At 36.1% G+C, this 17,164-nt stretch overlaps 1 protein-coding gene across 3 annotated transcripts; it reads left to right on the forward strand.

Moving 5' to 3' along the window:
- Positions 1 to 336: 336 nt before the first annotated feature.
- On the forward strand, positions 337 to 14,268 carry MYNN (myoneurin). 3 transcript variants are annotated; one of them, XM_065876290.1, is made up of 8 exons: positions 337 to 387; positions 1,280 to 1,576; positions 6,327 to 7,117; positions 7,846 to 8,005; positions 9,832 to 10,010; positions 10,901 to 10,984; positions 12,045 to 12,131; positions 13,908 to 14,268. In XM_065876290.1, exons 2-8 carry the CDS (start codon positions 1,311 to 1,313, stop codon positions 14,168 to 14,170), a joined length of 1,830 nt encoding a protein of 609 aa, XP_065732362.1. In that variant the 5' UTR covers positions 337 to 387; positions 1,280 to 1,310; the 3' UTR covers positions 14,171 to 14,268. The 3 variants fall into 3 exon arrangements, with proteins under 3 accessions (XP_065732362.1, XP_065732363.1, XP_065732364.1); XM_065876291.1 differs by lacking the exons at positions 337 to 387; positions 10,901 to 10,984 and having other exon boundaries at positions 1,284 to 1,576; XM_065876292.1 differs by lacking the exons at positions 337 to 387; positions 12,045 to 12,131 and having other exon boundaries at positions 1,311 to 1,576.
- Positions 14,269 to 17,164: the final 2,896 nt, after the last annotated feature.

Consider the following 17,164-nt stretch of genomic DNA (forward strand, 5'->3'; position numbering starts at 1 on the left):
AAGAGGCCCGTGGTGCAGCGCGGTTCAGCCTCGGCCCAGAACGCAGGCGGAGCGCGAGATGCCGACCGTGTCCTCCAACCAGAATGCTCAGAATGAGGAAGACAGGTGTGGCGCTGTGAGCGAGCCCTTAGATCTCGTATCCAAGACTGTCCCTGTTTCTCCCTAGCTCCTGGCATGCTAGGTAGCGGTGTCTCTGTACGCCAGACTATTCCCCACAGGCCGGCATCGGCCCTCCGATGTTGCCTACGGTGTTGCCACGGAACGCCCGGAGCCGGATGTGACGTCGCCGTGGAGGAAGAAGGGAGAGGTGGAGCGTGGCGCGGTGACGTCCTTCCAAGATGGCGGAGAGAGAGTGAAGAAACTGTGTTCCCCTTTGGGTTACTATAGGTGAGTTCTGTCTTCGCCCTCAGCCTGCTGTCCCCGCTCTCTCCAGACCCAGGGACATTGGAGGGCAGGCTCCTTGGAGTTCGTGCTCAGGTCGGAGTGAAGGTGTTAGTGTGGAAAGCTTGGGCGAGGCAGCCACCGTGTTGGCCTTGGCCACAACCTCTGCTGTGGGAATTCGCGGGAGTGGGAGCTCGGCGAAGGGCAAGGAGGCGGAAGCCAGGAGAGACCGGCTTTCGCAGTCACTCTCCGATGCCACCTCGAGTGGAGGCGGGGTAGGGAGGGGTGTGGCCTCCTGGGGCGAGTGACCTAACCTTTGACAACTCTTGGCCCTGCTGGTTCTCCGCCCCCTGGGCGCCCACCTTGCGTTTGAAGCCACTATTCTCCGAGGAAGCTAACAGGTTTCAGTGATTGGAGAGTTTTACATTTGATCTTAGCCAAAAGGCCGAGAAGCGATTGAGAGCAATTTTAAAGAACTCATACCGTGTCCTTTACTCCTTTGTCCCAAGAAATCATTTCTTAGTGGTTTATTAATTTTTTTTCGTAATATACGTGTGCCTGCTGAGCTTGAAAGTCTGAAGGTTCAACTGATGCAAAAGCGTGAAATTTTGCGGTGCTTTTTTTTTTCCACTTTGTGGGAAATGTTTTCGCACATCGCCATTTATTGACGTGTCCAAAGGATTGTGTTAGTTTACCAAGTTGAAATAAAAGCTTGAAAGGCATTTATCCCTTCGGCAGTTTTATCCATATCTGTTTGATAAGAATTTTCTGGGGATATAAAATGAGAACAGACTTTATTCTAGTTCATGTTCTGTGTCTCTTCACTCACCAATTGCTTGGGTGAAAAGTTTGATGAAAACTTAGGGTTACTGATATACTATTTCTTTTTGTTTTTTAGAGCAAGGGTAAAATTCGATTCTGATATCAAAATGCAGTATTCGCACCACTGTGAGCACCTTTTAGAGAGACTGAACAAACAACGGGAAGCAGGTTTTCTTTGTGACTGCACCATAGTAATTGGGGAATTCCAGTTTAAAGCTCATAGGAATGTGCTTGCCTCGTTTAGTGAGTATTTTGGTGCGATCTACAGAAGCACTTCAGAGAACAATGTCTTTCTTGATCAGAGTCAGGTGAAGGCTGATGGATTTCAGAAACTGTTGGAATTTATATACACAGGAACTTTAAATCTTGACAGGTAAGGTACACATTTTATTTCCACTTATAAAAGCTGGTCAATAGTCTTTAGAGCTAAAGCAGATTAATTTTTTTCCATTTAGTCCCTGAACTCTGAGTCTTCAAACATTGATGTGCACAGTATTGTTTTTAATAAAGAAGTCAGTGTCTCTGATTTGAGATAAACAGACCACATTTCATAAGCACAAAAAGTACAGATGTTAATACAATTAAAGTATGGTTTTTGACACATTTGATTTATCTCCTGAAACAAAGCTTGTGATTTCAGTTATGTAAAGTTAAAGATCAAAATATGATGAATTTTAATTGAATTCCAATTTCCCCTTGCTTTTTGGTCTTTACGTTCCTCTGGTCTTCTCTCTCACTCTCTATCCCCTACCTCTTAAGGTGTTAGGGGTGGGGAGGTATAGGTGGAGAAAGAAGGAAGATCTCTGTTCATTTAATAGTGCTCCCATTTCCAGCTGTAAATAGCAACCTGCAGGACCTCTTCCTGGTCTTGATTCAGGAAAATTACTTCATTGGCGTGTTAATGGCCATGACTCCTGTTGCCTGGTAGAGCTATCAGTGCTAATGCTTAAGTCTGGTCTAAGATGCTAGGGTGCTTCTCTGAGATGCTTAATGCTGTCACTGCACTGACAAGAAGTAGGTTCTGAGGAGTCTGATAATGCAGGCATTTTGTGTCTTTCATACGTGATGAACTGTATAATTAGATTAATACTAATATGTTTACTCATTGTTGAGGGAAAGGTGGTGGGGATAAAAGGAAAGAGAAACCAATCAACTTAACTCCTGTCTTCTTTTCTCCATCTTTTATGAAAGTGTAAACATGAATAGATCATCATCTGACATAGAAAGATTATGGGCTTTAGAATTAGATCTTGCCTGTCAAGTCACCATGTCTCTGAGCAAGCTATAGCCTCTCTGGGTCTCAGTTTCTCTATTTGTAAAAATGAGATGATAATAACCACATTGGTTGTTGCTGTGAAGATTTAGGATTTACTGCCTCCCAATGAACATTACTTTCCTTCCTTTATTTCCTCTTCTCTGTCCTACTCTACAAGCCCATTAATTCCGCATTTATTGGAGAAAAATTAGGGAAAAAACAAAAAAGGAAACACCTGAAATTCTGCCACCCACTGATAACCACTACTTAACACTTCGGTAAATATTCTTTCATTGTTTTCCAGATGATCTCTATAGATATATGCATGTACACATTAAGCAAAGTTCTTCCCTCTCTTTACACTGCAGCTTATCGTGGAAATATACTTATTGAAAAGCTGGAATTAGGATGTTCCTTAATCCTATTGAAAAGGAACCATTCATGCTGTTTGGAATTGCTTTTAAATTTTGATGTAATGAAATTTTTGAGTCAGTTCCGTGTAAGTTGATTAAAGGAATAAAGCAGTGTCATAGATAAATGTCATATGATGTTATTTAAATTTACTGAATATTTGGCTATACAAGTGCCTCTGATCTAAAAATTTAGAATACATAATATAAAATAATCACAAAACCAGTGAATTTTGGTTGATCTTCAATTTAGTGGTTTCCCTTTTTCAAATAACTTTGCCAAAAATCTTGAACTAATTGGAACACAATGAAGAGCGCCTTACTTTGAGCCTTCATGCAAAAAACCAATGTGAAGAAGAGCCAGATGTTTGGCTCAATCTTTTTTTTTTTTTTTGATGTGGACCATTTTTAATGTCTTTATTGAATTTGTTACAACATTGCTTCTTTTTATGTTTTGTTTTTTTGGCCCCAAGGCACGTGGGATCTTAGCTCCCCGACCAGGAAATAAACCCGCACACCCTGCATTAGAAGGTGAAGTCTTAACCACTGGACTGCCAGGGCAGTCCCTGGCTCAGTCTTTTTTGATACATGTCTTTCCTGGGGAGCTGGGGAGCCAATTGTTTGAGCTCAGACACAAATGCAAGAGAAGACATATACCAAAAATAGAAAGTCTGTACAATTTAGTGATTAAGAAAACAGAATAATAAAGAATTAAGTGGACTCAGGAGCTAGATTACCTTGGTCAAATCTTAGTTCTAACACTCTGTGATCTTGGACAAGTTACTTAGCTTCTTTGGACCTCTGATCCTTCATTTGTATGTAAAATGGGGATTATAATTGCTCATATAAAGCAGTTAGCCATATACCTGGCAATATGTAATTAAATGACTTTCAGTGACTATTCAAAAAGTGAAAGCAAGTTTGCAGGCACTTTAACTTCATGCTTATAAACAAAAGCAGATCAGTTATTGACATAAACAAACGCTGATTCTCTTAACTGTAACTGAGATTATAGGCTATCTGTGAAATAGATAAATAATTTGTATGAATTACTGTTTCAGTACTGAACAGTTAGTGTGTGACTCAATACTAGTTTGTATTGGTCTTAAAGGCAATCTCACCTTGTTGGTGACTCATTTTTATGAAGCACTGAGCACAATTATAATTTGAGACCTAAGTATAATAAGTGATGGAGTAAATTTGGTTTTCATTCTAATAGTTTCTCTCATTTATTGTAACTTAATAATAGACTGTGTAACAGAATCAATAAAAATGCTTAAGAAACGTAATGTTTTTAGAGAGTGACAGTGCTATATACATGCAAAAAGCATTTTGTATGGAAGATGAATAAGATTGTATTTATGTTTGGGGCATTCATGCTATATCTTTGCAAACAGGGAGTTAACTTGATTACAAAGATCATTCCTTATTTGCTCCAGAATTATAGCCAAAGGCCATAAGAAAAGACTATGGTAAGTAATGTTTTCTTAGCTAAGGGAGTCAGTTTACAAACAGATTGTTTTCCAAAAGTTTATTTGTAGTATGTTTAGGAACTTGGGATGGATTTTCCCAGAGAATAAAATGTTCACTAAAAGTGGTGATTAGGTTTCCAAACTAGCTTATAAATCTACTTAATTTTTCTGAAGAATTAAATAATATCTGGGGAAAATGACAAGTAGGAAGGTTACTTGAGGGTGTGTGTGTGTGTATGTATGTGTATGTTTATGTATGTATCCATCGTCAGATAATTAAAAGGGCATATTTTTAGTGTTAATACCAACTCAGCTCTCTGACTTTACAGCTAAGAAAATTGAAGCACCCAAAGATGCTGATTTATTCTAATTAATTCAGCTAGTGATCCAGAGCCATTGCTAGTGTAACTGAACAGCCAGCCTTTACACTACATTGTAAACTTCTGGAGGGCAGAGACTATTTGATATTTCTTAATATCGCTCTCAGTACCACACATGGTAAATGCTCAGTAAATTTTTTTTTTTTGCTTTTTCTTTTCTTTTTTTTTCATATTTTATTCAATACATATAACAATACATATTCAAAGATTTAACAGTAAGGAGATTTTTAATTTTTTGCTTTTCTTTTTAAAAAATTTTTTTAAAAAGTAAGCTGCAGGCTTTGGCTTTGGCTTGGAAAATACCAGGGGAGTGGGGGCCATAAACCTGAGGCTGCTGCCCCTTATCTGCCTTCACGGTACTGTCCCCTTCTCCCAGCTCCTCCCTGACTCTGTGAGCCAGGCCTCAGACCTTCCAGCTAACCACTTCCCATGAGCCACTACTCCGATGTCAGCCTATAGCCAAAGGAGCTGGATGTCGGGCCTGGTGACCAACGCTTTGCCACCCACTCAGTCAGGGTGCTCCCCACCTGCAGGCAGGCGGCAACACCCTATCTGCTACCATCAGCCCCTTCCAGAGCCCACTGCCCCACCCCTCCCTGTCTAGCCCAGCCATATGCAGCTCTGCCCCATCCAGGGATGCTCTGCTCAGAGATGGGCCAGCAGGGCCGCCCCAGCCCCTCTGGTAGGCAAAGACTCTGGAAACTTCTGGGGTCCTGTGTTCGGCCATGTGATCCCAGGGGTGCAGAAGGGCAGGGGAGGGAGGGCCGCACCCCTGCAGTCCTGCTCTGCTGGTCTAATGGGCAGCTGCCCACCCTACCCCACCCCGCACTGCAGGCTCCTGAGTTGGCAGATTAAGCATTTTATAAAGTGAAATGCTCAGTAAATATTGATTGGAATGTTGAACATTAATTTTTTCTATATAACTCTAATATGACAAACTCTCTAGCTAATTTGGGTTGGGGATCATACACAAAAAAAGCTGGGAAGGTTGCTAGAGAGAGCTTAGTGCATTCTAAAACCTTGTTCTTCCAAATGTGATCCATGGACCAGCAGCATTGGCATCACCAGGGCGTATGTTAGAAATGCAGATGCTCAGGCCCCAAAGCAGACCTACTGAATCAGAATCTACATTTAACAAATCCCTGGGTGACTCACATGCACAGGAAAGTTTGAGAAGTGCAGTTGAAGTTCTTCACAGGGGAGCAGAGGAAGATAATAATTTCTTTAGACTCTTCTTGTTGCCAGTCCAGAAAAGTTGGTTGGTATCTGAAGAGGCCTCAGGAGAAATGGGAGGAGGCAGTAAGTTGCTAAGAGCCACTTTCGTGTTCCAGCTGTTTTCTTAACAAGTAGAAATTTTAACATTTTGTTTTTCCATGGTTGTACATATGAATAATCCATTACTTTTCATCTTTTCAAGTTCTGTAAAACTGGACATTTTTGCCTAAACATTCTGAGTGAATAAATTTTTTATAAATTTGTTCTCTTAGGCCTTTTGTATCATTCTACTTCATTAAGTCTTTAAAAGACAGAAATATTTGTGTAGCTCTGTTTCAAAAACGTTTTTTCTTTGATCAGAACATTGTCATTTAGCCTTGTTTCCTTACAGTTGGAATGTTAAAGAAATCCATCAGGCTGCTGACTATCTCAAAGTGGAAGAGGTGGTCACTAAATGTAAAATAAAGATGGAAGATTTTGCTTTTATTGCTAATCCCTCTTCTACAGAGATATCTAGTATTACCGGAAACATTGAATTGAATCAACAGACTTGTCTCCTTACTCTACGAGATTATAACAGTCGGGAGAAATCAGAAGGGTCTACAGATTTAGTTCAGGCAAATCCTAAACAAGGGGCTTTAGCAAAGAAGTCATCTCAAACTAAAAAGAAGAAGAAGGCCTTCAACTCCCAGAAAACAGGGCAGAATAAAACAGTGCAATATCCCAGTGACATTTTAGAGAATGCATCAGTTGAAGTATATCTAGATGCAAATAAATTGTCCACACCTGTAATAGAACAAGTTGCACAAAGAAATAATTCAGAACTTGAGTTGACATCAGTTGTGGAAAATACTTTTCCAGCACAAGATATTGTGCAAACTGTTACAGTGAAACGGAAACGTGGAAAATCACAGCCAAACTGTGCTCTGAAAGAACACTCTATGTCTAATATAGCCAGTGTCAAGAACTCTTACGAGCTGGAGAGCTCTGGTGAAGAGCTGGATCAGAGGTATTCCAAGGCCAAACCAATGTGTAACACGTGTGGGAAAGTGTTTTCAGAAGCCAGCAGCTTGCGAAGGCACATGAGAATACATAAAGGAGTCAAACCTTATGTCTGCCACTTGTGTGGAAAGGCATTTACCCAATGTAACCAGCTGAAAACGCATGTAAGAACTCATACAGGTAAGACTGGTTTGTAGAAAGTATAATTGTTTTTATATTGTGACCGAACTAATATTTTTATAAACATATTAACATACAGTGTTGACTGTTTGTGACCAAAATTTGGTATATACTTGTATTCATAAAAGTATTGAGCATGTTAGACTTGAAAATGTCTTTGTAATTGTGACCAAGTATTTAATGGCTATTTGTTTTGTTGTAACTGATACTCTGAAGTCCCAGTGTGTGAACTCTTTAAACCATTTTCCCTCACAATTAAAATAAGCATAAATTTAGTTCTACCTTGCTAAATATTTAACAGACAATATATTAAAACTGATAAAAAGTAATTACAACTCAGGCTGATTCTCAGATTTTACCAACACATCTCACCACCTGTTTCTTTGTCGAACTTCTGAACATAAATTATATATACATTCCTTCCTCAGCCTCTGTATTTACCTTTATTGGTACACTTAGATTTGTGCTTTTTAAGATGCATTATGTATTTCTCTCATTGATCACTTTTCACTATTATGGACTAAGAAACACTAATTTCTTTTAACTCTACTGGTGGTTTCAGTAATCAATCTGGAAGAATATCCTATTTGCTTTTTTACTTCTAGAGTTAATATTTTCTGAATACTGAAACTAGTACTGGTTGATGAACTCTTTTGAAAGCTTGTATGGCTTAAGCAACTAAAACAATATTTCCTTCTAAATATAAATTTTGTTTACTTTTCTTTTAGGTGAGAAGCCATACAAATGTGAATTGTGTGATAAAGGATTTGCTCAGAAATGCCAGCTCGTCTTCCATAGTCGCATGCATCATGGTGAGGAAAAGCCCTATAAATGTGATGTATGCAATCTACAATTTGCAACTTCTAGCAATCTCAAGATTCATGCAAGGTAAAAATAAAAACAAAAAAACAGATGTTTGATCTTTGAGTCTGTCATTCACTATAGCCTTAAATAGACTATTGTATGAGAATTCAGGACAGTAGAGTTCTAATTGTGGTACCACCACACAGTATTCTTTGTACAGTGAAGGGACCGCAAGGGAGCCATGGTGCCTGGAGGGGAATAGTGAGGGAGGGAAATAAGATCAGAATGGTGTTAGGGTGTCCAGATGGTGAAGGTTTTGTAGGTCATTATAAAGCTTTTACTCTTGAGAATGAGAAGTAAGTGATGTAATCTTGCTTGCATTGTAAGAGGATCACTGTGGATGCTATGTTAAGCAAAAGATTGTAGGATTGCAAGAGTGGAAGCAAAGTTACCAGTTAGGAAGCTATAGATAAAACCCAAGTGAGAGTGACGGTGGTTCAGGTCTGAGAGATAGCAGTGGAAGAGATAAGTGGTAGTCAGATTCTGGATGTATTTTAAAGGTACAACAAACAATTCGCTGCACATTGGGTGTGGGGTATGAAAGAAAAAAAGAAGAGTAGAATTAAAAATGATTCTCAGGTTTTGAGCCTGAGCATCTGAAAAGATAGAATTACCATTAACTGAAGTGGAGATGTGTGGACAAAGCAGTTTAAGTAGGAGTACAGGAGTTGAGTAGAGTTCTGATCATGTTAAATTTGAGATGACTATTAGATATCTGAATGGAAACGTGCATTAGATAGTTGGTTATCTAAGTTTGGAAGTCAGGGGACTGGTTTGAGTAGATAGTATTTAAAGTCATAACATTAGATGAGGTCACCAAGAGAATGAAGATGGATAAAAAGGAGATCAAAGGATGGAGTCATAAGGCACACTAACTAAGAGTTCTGGGAGATGGGCAAGTCTCTATAAGTGACTAGGAAGGACCAACCAATATAGGGGCAAACCAGAAGATTGGGCTGTCTTGGAATCCAGGTAGAGGAAATGATTTCAGAGGGAGTAATCATTGTGTCAAATTCTGATGATAGGGAGATTAAGAGTGAGAATTGACTATTGGATTTGGCAAAGTGAGAGGTTAGCAGTGGTTTTGACAAAAGCAGTGTTAGCAGAGGCTAGTAGAGAAGAAATGAAAGTAGAACCATTGGAGGCTCAAGATTTTACTAAAGGGGAACAGAAAATAGAGGAGCAAGTAAGGTCAGGGGTCTTTTTTTTTTAAGATGGGAGATATTTCAGTATATTTGTATGCTACAATCCAAAGGGGAGGTGAAACTAGATGATATAGGATGGAGGAAATTGCAGAAGTGATCATTGAGTAGGCAAGGAGGATAGTATCTTAAGTATATAAACTGGAGTACTTGGATTCGGAAGAACTGTCATTCTCAGAGTTAAGAAAAGCAAACCCTATAGATACAGATGCCTATAGGTGGAGATTTGTGTGGTAGAAATTTACTTCTGATTCCTTAAATTTTTCTCAGTGAAACAGGAAGCAAGGACATCAGCTGAGAATGAGGATGGGTGAGGAGGTGCTGAAGGTTTGAGGAAAGAGTTTTGAAGAGTGAGTGAATGGACAGACAAAAATAGTTGCCTGCAGTATTATGGGCACACTTGACTACCACATAAGGCTGATGGCAAAACTTTGAACTGTCTCAGAACTAATGTTTTGAAAACCAAAACATTTATTCTTGACAGTATACATTGAAAACTGTTGATATTAAATACATATTGTTGATCTGTTAAGATGAAATGAAATAAGATACTGCATGAAGAATTTGTATGAAAAATGTTTGCTGTGTGGCATGATCCTTAGATTGTTTTACTTGGCAACATGTATCTTTATATTTATTTACTAACAGGAAGCATAGTGGAGAGAAGCCATATGTATGTGATAGGTGCGGACAGCGATTTGCCCAAGCCAGCACATTGACCTATCATGTTCGAAGGCATACGGGAGAAAAGCCTTATGTGTGTGACACCTGTGGGAAGGCATTTGCTGTCTCTAGTTCTCTTATTACTCATTCTCGAAAACATACCGGTAAGGATTTGACACAGAGGTGGCTTAAAACAAGGAAAGTTGTAAATAAAAGAAAAAGGGAAATTGAGCCTTTACAAAAAGTAGGTTATAGGCTTTGTAGTTATATATCTGTTGTGTCTGTGCTTCTTGAAGCTTTTTGTGTTTCTGATTTTCACATAAATATTAGATATAAAAGCAGACTTATTTTCTAGAATAATACACAGTGGGTGAAATTTTTTATCATGTAACTTATATACATTAAAATCAGGTAATTTTGACAATATATAAACTTGAGTTAATAAGACATTTTTTATGACCTTAGAAGAACTCCTTAGGGTCTTGAAGCTTCATTTCCCTTGGATAAAACTGTAAAGTTAAGGGGTTGGGGTGAATTTGGGTAGAACGTTGATTTAATAACTTCTTAGGACTTTTTCTACAGACATTGTAAGATTTGCAAATTAAATAGATACTTCAAACCCAAAGTATCAATTTTGAAGCAAAACCTGTTGTTCAAAAATTTTCATTTTTTTGTAGGGTAATTTTTTAATAGATCTTTCCTAAATGATTTTATTCCCCTTTAATAATCTTATAGATAGCAAAAATTGAAATATGGATTGATGAATTTTCATGTTTTTAATTATATAAAAATCAGACTTTTTGCCCACCTCTAGTCTACTAGAAGGATATTTGGAGAAAGTTTTATTATATGAAAAGCATCAGGTTACATGCACAGTGTAAAGTAATTACTAATGTTCATTTAAGTTGGATCACACTGAAAATACCTCTGAAATACAATACAGAGAGGTTTTAATTTAAATAATATTTTAGAACAGCTTACTTTAGATTATTGTAATTGATAAATATTATATTGGTATAGTACACCACTTCGCTATCTTTTATTTTCCATCTAGGTGAAAAACCATACATATGTGGTATTTGTGGGAAAAGTTTTATTTCCTCAGGAGAGCTCAACAAACACTTTCGATCCCATACAGGTCTGTGTTTAGGGAGAACGTATTATTTTTTGTTCTCTCTAATTTCTTTTTATGTAAACCTTGACTTTAAACCATTATGGACTAGATGGTATCTAATCATACTCTAACTGTAGCTATATTTTAATGTATGAATATCAACTTTTTATTTATTTTTGTTTTTTTAGTTGTTTGGATTATGGATTAAATTTGGTCAAGAATTGTGTAGATTTTCTAAGAACTGTGCCAGATAATCAATGGTTTTTAAATGATTTGGATAAAATTACACAGATAATACCAAAAAATGAAAAGGTATAGATAATACCAAGATAATATCAGATCTTCTTATTAAACAATGTTCAGTATGCACGTTTTAGGAATATATTTTAATATTGACATGGTTATTGTAAAAGGTAGTATATAAGTAGTATGAAGAAAATATGAAATGCACAAAAAAATTTTTAAAACAAAGGAGAACACCACTTTGAAAATGTACTGTACTTTTTTCTTTCTAAAAGTTATTTCTTGTAATTCCTATCTAGTGCAGTGTGAGCACCTAGTAGTAAACAGTTAATAAGTTTATTGGCAACTTCTATATCCTCATGTTCCTTACTTTGCATTATAAAGCAATGAACAGTTCTTATTTCAAAAGAATTATAATTTTGTAGTATTTTTATCCTGTGAGTATTTTTAAAGGATTTTCTAATTTATACGCTACCTGAGATAAGAAACCATAATAACGCATTTTTCCTCCAGCTACATCTCTTAGCCAGAGTCTGGCATATAATTGGCACTCACTAAATGTCTGATAGAAATAAAAAAGTAAGTTTTTTTTAGTTTCAAGGTTCTGTTAGTGAAAATGCTCGATTTTTCCTTGAAATAGGTACACTTTGTATTCTAAAGGAAAGGAGTGCCTGTGTATATAGAAGTTTTCATTTCACTATATTAGAACCAAGAGATTAAAATGGTAACTTGAAACTAAATTTAAACAATATAATGTTTGCATTGTGTTCGTGAACATTGATATATTTGCCTTAGTAGCTTCTGAAATCCTGAGATTTTAATTTTTTAACTTGTTTTTCAGGAGAAAGACCATTTATCTGTGAATTATGTGGAAATTCTTACACAGATATTAAAAATTTAAAGAAGCACAAAACAAAAGTCCATTCCGGTAAATGCTTTTTTTTTTTTTAAATTTGGTGCTCTCATATTTGTACTGTTCCTTAAAATGCTGAGATACACATTGTAACAGTTTATATTAGATATATATTTTTAAAAACTAGGTGCACACATATGAGGAAGGTAGCTTTATAATGTGCAGATGAGTTCACTCTGAATTTGTTTCCATATTGACCTTGTAATAAACATTGCTTGAAATACTTCCTCCTTTAAAAACCTGATATATATATATATAAAGCAATTAAACTCCAATAAAGATGTTAATAAATAAATAAATAAATAACCTGATATATGAACAATTGCAAGAATGAGAGAATACATAAACAACTATATATCACTCTTTCCCATGCTAGAATCTAGGTTAACTGGGGTTTACTGTAGTTATGCGAAGAAAGGAGCATCATGAACGCTAGTCCAAAAATGTATAAGAGGAAATAGGGAAACAGGTATCCCCAAATTGTTATGATGCATGAAATGGAAAGCCAGACTACACAATTTTTAGTCTGTTATTTAAAATGAATCCTTGAGAAAGTTTCACTGTGCTTACTGTTCTGTCATGATTAGAAACAAAACACTAGTCTTCTTCACTGTGTAGAGATGATAGTCTTTGATAGTAAATATAAACATTGTAAGGATTGAGGTAGTGATGTCTGAAAACTTCAGTGAGTCATTAATTCAACAGGCTTTTATTAAATACCTCTAAAGTACACATAACTATGCAGGGTACATGAAGTTGAGCAAGGCATAGTCCTAGTCCTCAGAGAGCTTACCATCTGGTGTGGGAGACCAGAAATCTACATAAATAACTGATTACAACACAAAATACAGGATGTAATAGAGATGCAAGAATACTGAAGAAGAGATTAAGTCCTTCTGAGGTGAGTATTGGAAAGGCTTAATTCTAGGGAAACTGAAAGGTGCAGAAGAGTTCAAAGGGTGGAGATGGGAAAGGGAATGTTCATCCCAGGCAGAGAGAATATTGTGAAGAGAGTCATCGCAACAAGAGAGCGCAGGTTGTATTCTTGGCTGGCTGAACTGAAGAATAGTCTGGCAAAAACAGAATCATAACTTTAAAAAAGCAAATATGCAATTCTGTCTAACAAGGTTAGTGAGATTGAAATCATGTCAGTACTTGGAAGTGAGAAGAGCGTGCGTGGTAAAGCTAGTGGAAAATTTGAAGGGAAAAATGTATCTTTAGTCAGTGGGGTAATTACTCCCTTGAGTAACACAGAACTTCTTACTTCTGAAAATAAATGAAAGTGCCATACCTCTGAACTTGAACTCACAGAATAATATGAACTACTCATTAATACATTCACTGAATAAACTGGGTACTTACTATGTGTGTAGCACTATAAGGTACTTTGAAGGAATTAGAGAAGTATAATTAGACATTTACTTTGAAGGAATTTATAGCCTGTTGAGCATTCAAGGCACACCTAAGTAGAATGTTACATACCAGTAAGATAGACAGATGTCACAAGGTGGTATATGAAAAACTGACAAATGAGTGATAAAGTAGATAGGAAACAGCTTACCCTGGTCTAGCACAATTAAGTCCATTTTTATAATGGTGCTTAAACCTAATCTTGAGGCCCCGTAATGGATTTGTATAGATAATGCTAAGGGCAAATCAGCAAAAAAGAAACAGTGTGACTAAAGGTGTGGGGTCGAAATGCAAGTTCTGGGGGTGGTAAATAGATTGAGTCTTCCTCATGGTTTTTGTTTTGTTTTTAAAGATGGTGCATTTTTTTACCTTCCATTTCAGGTACAGATAAAATTCTAGATTCCAGTATAGAGGATCATCCCTTGAGTGAACAAGATTCCATACAAAAAAGTCCTTTATCAGAAACTTTGGATGTGAAGCCTTCTGATATGACTTTACCACTAACTCTTCCACTTGGGACTGAGGACCACCACATGCTTCTGCCTGTTACAGATAGTCAGTCTCCTACATCAGATACATTGTTGAGGTCAACTGTGAACGGGTATTCAGAACCACAGTTGATTTTTTTACAACAATTATACTGACTTTGTGAGGAATATGGAATTGCTAAATCGTCTCTGGTAGTAAACATAAACATCTCTGGTAAGGTGCATATATTCATATTAAATTAACCCTTCATTTGAGTTGTGGCCATTATTTTTCATTCACTGAAGTAAAAGCACCTGATGCTGCATCATAACTGTGCAATGCTTATTTTGATGTTTGGCTTTTATGTCTACATTATACACACAGCTTTTAAAGGAATGAATTATACTACAGTAGCACTATTTGGGGTGGATAAGTTTTACTATCTTTTAGAGCTGCCTTAATTCCATATTTATTTTCATTTTAGAATTGCCTTTCATTTACTCAAGTGGAATCTATCAATTTATGATTCACTTACGACCTGTGGGATGTGTTTATTTTCTTCCCCTCAAAATTTAAACAAAATCCATAATAGTATCAGCCCAAGAGTGGTGCTGTTACTAAGCGCCACAGACCAGTACATAAACTATGGGGAAAAAAAATTCGTATCTCTGCCTAAGAAAATTTAGGTACTGAGTAAGAATTGTGCTATTTCTCTATTAATATAGTCCATTGGAGGTAACTTTTCTAATGAAACAAAAAGTGCTTCTCTTAAAAACTAGAAAACTATGTATAAATTTTGTTCATTTAGAACTCAGTATTCTGGATAAAACCAATGGTCAGTACTTTTGATTTGAATTATCTGAGACTACATTTTCAAAGTGAATTTTAAATAGATATTTGGTGTTTTTATCTTATTAAAGACAGTTTCAGATTTGATGCAGATTGTTTTAATAGGTTTCTAGATTACTGGAGATGAGGAAAATATACTGAGTTTTGATAATTTTTGATAAGCCTCTCATATTCTTATGCACTTTTTAAAATATAAAATCCTAAAAAGAATTTTCTAAATAGAAACTTAATGCATAGTATAAAACACTTGTCTTCTGAATTTGATAATTATATTCATAAATAGTTAAGAAATTAACTTCAGTTATAAGTGAACATTTGAGTGATATCAGAAAGTGAGTTTATTAAACATTTTATACTTGAGTTTTCTGTAAGTTTCGAGTTTTACATTTTTATAGATTAAACCACAACAGTTCATGGTGGTCGTAGTTTCACAGTAGTCCTTTTCCTTCCTAATGAACTTAGAAAATTCAGATTTATTCTGATATTTACTACCACTCTTCCCCCTCCCATTTTTCCCACATATTGATTTATTTCACTGCCTAATCTTTGGACAGTAAATTATCAGTTCCTCAAAGTCAGTTCCTATACTGCTGATCAAACACCATGGTGACATTATTTCCTATTTCTGCCGTGCATCATTTGTTTTCTGCTTTTAAACTATACCTGTAACAAAATTAATGTATTTTCTATTGGTATTGATTTCTTTAGTTGTATTTTCTCTGGGGTTCCTAGTCATAGGAACCAAGTAGAAGACTTAGTAAAACTAAATTCTTCTAAACTGTACAGATCATCACCATTTTACAGCACATGCAGCATTTTTACAATAAATTGCCACCAGTGGGATTGACTTAATTAAATAGAGTTTGAAATACTGCCTTTGTATAACATACATCAAACTTAGTATTTAATTTATCTAAGAAATCTAATTATGCATATGTATTAATTTAATATACTGGGTTTAAATACAATTTATAAAGTTATAAAAATGTTCAACTAATCTATTCTGGCTTAAATTCAATAGGAATTTATTGGAATGTGAAGAAATTAAAGAAAATTAAGACTCAGCCTTTTTAAGAAGTCTGCTGAAATGGAGAGGCTATATTTAATTCACATCTTCATTAATCCAAGCATCTAATGAACAAAATTTCTTTTTAAAAACTGCTGTAGTGATGTCATAATTCTGTAAGGGTAGTAGTTACCAAATTTCCTCTAACATGATGATAATTAGCATTTGCCTTTACATAAATTAGCCTTTAAATTTATTATTTTTAGGATTATTGGATTGGAGTGACTGAAGTTGATCTATTCTCTTCATCACATTATCTGCTTCTTAGCTAAAATAATTTTATTTTAAATTGACATGGCTTGACGCTCTTCCAGAATGACATGTAAAGAAAGCTTGAAGACTGAGTATCTTTGTCTTGTCATTCTTCTCATAATGCTGTATTATTCTTTATCATAATATGCATATATTTTAGTTGTATCTGCTATCATTGTAACACTCACAATTATCAGTTAAATTCATCTTTAAATATATTTGCTACAATGCAGTGTTTTGGGAAGGTTCTATTCTTAATTATGTAAGTATTTCTAAGTTTTCTGAAAGTCTTTTTAGGATGCTGAACATCTTATTGAGAAATTATTTTCTAAGTTAATTTTGTATTTGTATTAGATTATTCTTTCTGTATCGTTAGATTTTTAGGCTTTTTAAAAAACCATAGATTATATATAAATGATTTTTTGCTGGTATTTGTTTTATGTTTAATTTCATAGAATGATTTTGATAGACAGATTTTAGAAAATTGTTTTATTTTTTTCAAAAGAAAAGGTTCTGTCATTTCTCTTGCAACAATAGTGTGTTACTTTTCTGTATGTTTCATTTCTACAGCAGTTGTGCAAATGAGAGTAGTTGAAATGTGCTTATATAAAGACAATCTACATGTACTCATTTTTTAAAATATCCTAGAACAGTAACTGACATTTGATGCATATCAGAAACATAGCTTAAAAATAGTGGTGTCCAAGCCCCACCCCACCTTAGGCTCTCTGAATCAGACGATCTCCAGAACATGCTGAAAAGCTCCATAGGTAATCTTAGTGCATACCAAACACTGAGAACTATTATCCTAAACATTTCTTGGTGTTCTTCCTTTGGGCTCTTGATATGTGATATGTAGGCTCTACTTTTTTTTTTCTTTTGGCCGCGCCACGCGGCTTGCAGGGATCTTAGTTCCCCGACCAGGGATTGAACCCGGGCCCTTGGCAGTGAAAGTGCAGAGTCCTAACCACTGCACTGCCAGGGAAGTCTCTCTGTGGGCTCT

Source organism: Phocoena phocoena, chromosome 4, assembly GCF_963924675.1.
Source record: "Phocoena phocoena chromosome 4, mPhoPho1.1, whole genome shotgun sequence".
NCBI lineage: Eukaryota > Metazoa > Chordata > Mammalia > Artiodactyla > Phocoenidae > Phocoena > Phocoena phocoena.